Source organism: Arachis duranensis, chromosome 9 (genome assembly GCF_000817695.3).
Source record: "Arachis duranensis cultivar V14167 chromosome 9, aradu.V14167.gnm2.J7QH, whole genome shotgun sequence".
Taxonomy (NCBI): domain Eukaryota; kingdom Viridiplantae; phylum Streptophyta; class Magnoliopsida; order Fabales; family Fabaceae; genus Arachis; species Arachis duranensis.
The window spans coordinates 118306027-118310789 of NC_029780.3; the positions used below are offsets into that span (position 1 = coordinate 118306027).

The 4763-nt window shown below is 36.7% G+C and overlaps 1 protein-coding gene across 1 annotated transcript in view; it reads left to right on the top strand.

The window, feature by feature from the left end:
- The window catches only part of LOC107467970 (lysine-specific demethylase ELF6), a gene marked incomplete in the record, with an annotated part of 7788 nt that extends 3722 nt beyond the window's left edge, over nt 1–4066 (top strand). Inside the window, 3 exon segments of the mRNA XM_016087198.3 lie at nt 1–335; nt 1038–1226; nt 1568–4066. Of these exon segments, the coding sequence (XP_015942684.1) occupies nt 1–335; nt 1038–1226; nt 1568–3561 (2518 nt within the window).
- Nucleotides 4067–4763: the final 697 nt, after the last annotated feature.

Consider the following 4763-nt stretch of genomic DNA (forward strand, 5'->3'; position numbering starts at 1 on the left):
TTTACTACTAGGTTCTAGCAAAGATTGTTCATTACCTGAAGTTTCTGCTGCTGAAACGGCCATGGTGGACATGCCAAATACTAGTTTGGGAGATAAGATTGGTCATAGTCTGATTGACGAGATGAGTTTGTATATGGAGAATCTGAATGGTCTATATCTTGATTGTGATGATCTTCCATCTCACTTCCAAACTGATTCAGGGGCATTGGCTTGTGTGGGCTGTGGAATCCTTGGTTTTCCATTTATGACTGTGGTACAACCATCTGAGAAATGGATGGAAACTCTTCCTGGTCAAGATTGCACTCTCAACTCTACTGCTCATAGCTCAGTCTCTGGTAATATCACTTTGTGCTATCATTTGGTTTTGAAGTCTGTCATATGTTCATGTTTTGTGTTATGAGGTGAATTGAACATGTCAGTGCTGTAGAAAATGTTGTAACTTATGGGGTTATCACAATGTTATTCTCTAAGTTAAAATCTTAACCAACTTCAGGCATCAAATGGGATTTTAATATTTCTGAGAAATGTTGTGGGTCTCTTTCAACTTTCTGAACTTATTACCTTCCTTCTTGCACTGAATACTGATTATTGATTTTTCAGTAATGTCCAATTTGTAATGTGGCTGTAATCGACATATCAATTGCTACTTATGTGTCACAATGAAACAAAAAATTACGTTAACTAAGATGGTATTTGGTATATACTCCCTTCAGCTACTGTGTTCATTCTTTCTAATTGTATCCCCCAATCATCTCTCTTATTTTATTCACTTCGAATTGCAGCTACCCTTATTATAATATTATTTAGGTAAAAGTTTATGATACATTACATGTAACTAAGTGCAATCCGTGGTTGAATTTCCTTTTGTATATTTATGAGATGATATTATTATTATGGAAGCTTATATGATGACAAAGTTTATATAGAGACTTGACAAAGATGCATGCTTAACTTTTGAGATAGCCCTTTGCTTTACCGAGTAGATAGCATTTTTTAATTGTTGAATTCATCATTATATATTATATGTTGTTCTTCAGGTAATGACTCTGTTTCTGAACTTCCTGCTGCAAAGGAGTCACCAGATCAATCATTTGGTTGTACTAATTGTTGGAACATGGCTAATAAATTTTTGAGGCCTCGGATTTTCTGCCTGGAACATGCAGTTCAGATAGTGGAGATGTTGCAGTGCAAAGGCGGAGCCAATGTGCTTATTATATGCCATTCAGGTTTGTTTGCAGATTACAAATCTGTTCATGATATCATTATCTTAATCTTATGTAAGATCAATATTAAATTACTTGAGGTGTATGGCATTTAGGTTTTGCACCCTTCAACTTTAGTTTTCAGCTAAATAGGCTTTAGTACATATGGAATCCATCTATTCAAGTGAGGCTGTTGACCAATATATAGTTATATACTTCTGTTATAATTTACTTAACATTAATTTTTTATCAGTTATAGACATGAGAGTTCTATTGTAAATTCAGAAGAAAATGACAAGCTCTATATTCAAAGTTTTCTTTTACATTTATAATTTTTCTTACTCTGACACTCTGCTTTATTGTAGACTATGAGAAGATAAAGGCACATGCCAGGGCAGTTGCAGAAGAGACACACATTGCATTTGATTATAACGATGTTCCATTAGATACTGCATCCCCAGAAAATTTGACTCTCATTGACCTGGCAATTGATGGTGAGGAATATGATGAATGCGAAGACTGGACATCTAACTTGGGAATTAATCTGCACCATTGTGTTAATGCAAGAAATAAGTCTCCATCTAAACAAGCTATTTGGACCCTGGCATTGGGCATGCTGTTCTCTGATAAAGGTCCTGGTTCACAATTTATAGCTATAAATTGGCAGTCTCGAAGAGCTCGCTCCAAAAGATTACATCATCTAGCTCCAACGAAACCTAAACCCAGTATTGCCATTCAGAAAAGGGAAGATGATGAGTTGGAGGGAAGAATAGATGATTCTATTGCCAGAAAGAAGTTAATTCAATATTCAAGAAGGAAGTTCAAGTCCAACCAAAATTCTTATTCTGGATCAAGCATTGTCCATGAATTGCAAGAGAAGTCCAAGATTGTGTCGGCTGATTCGAGTGGGGATCATTATAAATGTGGTTCTAAAGGGGAGCTTGATGCTGATAATTTCAAAAGCGATTGTGCTTTGCCAAATGCATCTGCTTCCATTGCAGTGTCTCCAGTGGATCATGAAATTCAGGGTACTGAATTTCCCAATAGCATTAGCTTGAACGCTGATACCTCACAAACTTCTAATTCCTCTCCAGGTCATTGTTTCGTGAATGAAAATGTTGAAACTGAGATTGAGAATCACACCGTGCAGGATTTAGGAATAGATGGAGAAAAAGATGATCAATCTAAGAATCATCATGATACTGGTGTTTTGGAAACGAGTGGCAAGGAGGAGCTTGGGTGTCAGGACAATAAATATTCTAGATCACTTGTGAATTCGACGGACAGAAATGTCGACGTTGGTTGTAAATGTGATAGCTTGGATTTGGATGAAGAATTGCATCCAGAGAATCCATCTGCCTGCAAAAGCAACAATGAAGAAGCTGCTTCATCTAGTGTCTCATTGGCAAATCAACCTATACTTGCCTCTATAGATGACGCATTAACTGAATTGGCTTCGGAGTCTGCAAAGCAGTGCAAGGTCCAAGATAATAATACAATTTACGAGGAACCTGTTTCTAGTAATGTTGCAAGAGGCAATACTAGAAGTGAAGCCATCTTGGAGTTAGGATGTTCTGAAGTTGCAGTAGAAACTTGTTCTCAAGAAGAAAATGAATTGAAAATCCAGCCAAATAATAGAATTAATGAGGAAGATAACTCAAGTCCCAAGACACCATTAAAGGAAGATATTAATGGAAGTGAAGATAAATTGTCACAAGATATGATGACAGAGCAGGAAAGCTGTAAGTTGAGTAATCCGGTTCCCAGATCAAATCCTCGGAAGAAAAGAAAGACGGAACTGGACCAGATAACAGAGAATCAATTCAGCTGCAACAACTTTATTCGAAGTCCGTGTGAAGGTCTGAGGCCAAGAGCTACGAAGATTACCCCTGAGAAAAGTGAGGGAGATGCCGACCAAGATGACAAGGAGAATCCGAAGGCTAGAAGGGACCGGAAACCTTCTGAAGTTCCAGCTGCAGACAAGAACAAAAAAGACGATGTTGAAAAGCCCCACAGGTGTGACCTTGATGGTTGCAGTATGAGTTTCATGACAAAGGGTGAGTTACAGTTGCACAGGCGTAACCTTTGCCCTCACAAAGGGTGTGGCAAGAAGTTCAGCTCCCACAAATACGCTCTCCTTCATCAGCGTGTTCATGATGACAAGAGGCCCCTCAAGTGCCCATGGAAAGGTTGTGCCATGTCATTCAAGTGGGCATGGGCAAGGACGGAGCACATACGGGTGCACACTGGGGAGAAGCCCTATAAATGCAAGGTCGAGGGGTGCGGCCTTTCTTTCAGGTTTGTATCGGATTTTAGCCGGCACAGGAGAAAAACAGGTCACTACGTGAAATCAGATTGAAATATATAATATTCTTTTCAGACCCCTTTTTTGTAAACATTGTGCACATATGCAAATTAGTGATGTCTGACCTGAAGCATTCTGGTTTAGGTGTAAAGTTAGGATAGAATTAATGGTTGTTATTTTAGGTCCTCACTATCCAATTTTATTTGATGGCAATTAGAGTTGGTAGTTAAGATAGTTTTGATCTTTTGGGAATTATTAGACAGCAGATACATGTAAAGCAGCATACTCTAAAGGAGAGTGTGCTGCATCATCACCATTATGTGCCTGCTGGCTTATCTTTTGTTGATTGCCACTCACGGTTCTTTGGAAGCAGTTCATAGGATCTTGATATCTTTCTGGATAGCTGATGTTCATTGTAGCTGTAAATTACTTGGGATTAAACACCATTTGTTTAAAGGGGTGCAAGAAAACCGAGGTAAGAAACAATTGCAACAGGAATGTATTCTCAATTATTCTATTTGATTTTCTCTTGCTTGGTAAATTCAATGTTCAAGCATCCCTTAGCTATCTACCTGTTTCTTGTTTTTCCAATATGTGTTATTTATACTTCATCTTGTGTCATGCTAGAAATGTGTTCATAACATTTCTCTTCACCTTTTCTTAGGAGAGTTGAAGTTTCTTTAGCTTCATTATGTGTAGTTTTTTACCCTGAATGTTTTAATTACTGTACTTTATTTGTGAAAAATGAACTCCAATTTTCGTGAGTATCAGTTGGATTTAAATGGAAAAGTGGTCTCTAGTGATTGTCAAAGTTTTGGTCATTTTCTTAGACGTGATACACTATTGAAAATGGTAATTCAGTCATATATAGTCTCTTTTTAATTTAAAAAGAAGAAAATCATAGAAGCTTGCCAATTTTATTTATATATCCTGATGTAAGAGAATGTAAGAAGATTGAGATATCAGATATGTGCTGTCTTGCAAATTTGATAGGGACTCTTATTTTGGAAATATATAAATGAAATTGCTGATGCAGCATTTAATGGGGGTCCTCCCTCCTAATGTTCCTTTGAACCAACCCTCTTTGATACGTCAAGTCGTCAACTAGCTTAGTTTTTATTATTATTATTATTATTATTATTATATACACAATTAGTTTATTTAAAATTTAGATTTTCTAAATTTTAAATTTTTATTTGAGAGGGTAAATCGATAAAGTATAAATTCTCACTTTTGAATAATTTTTTTTGTATTTT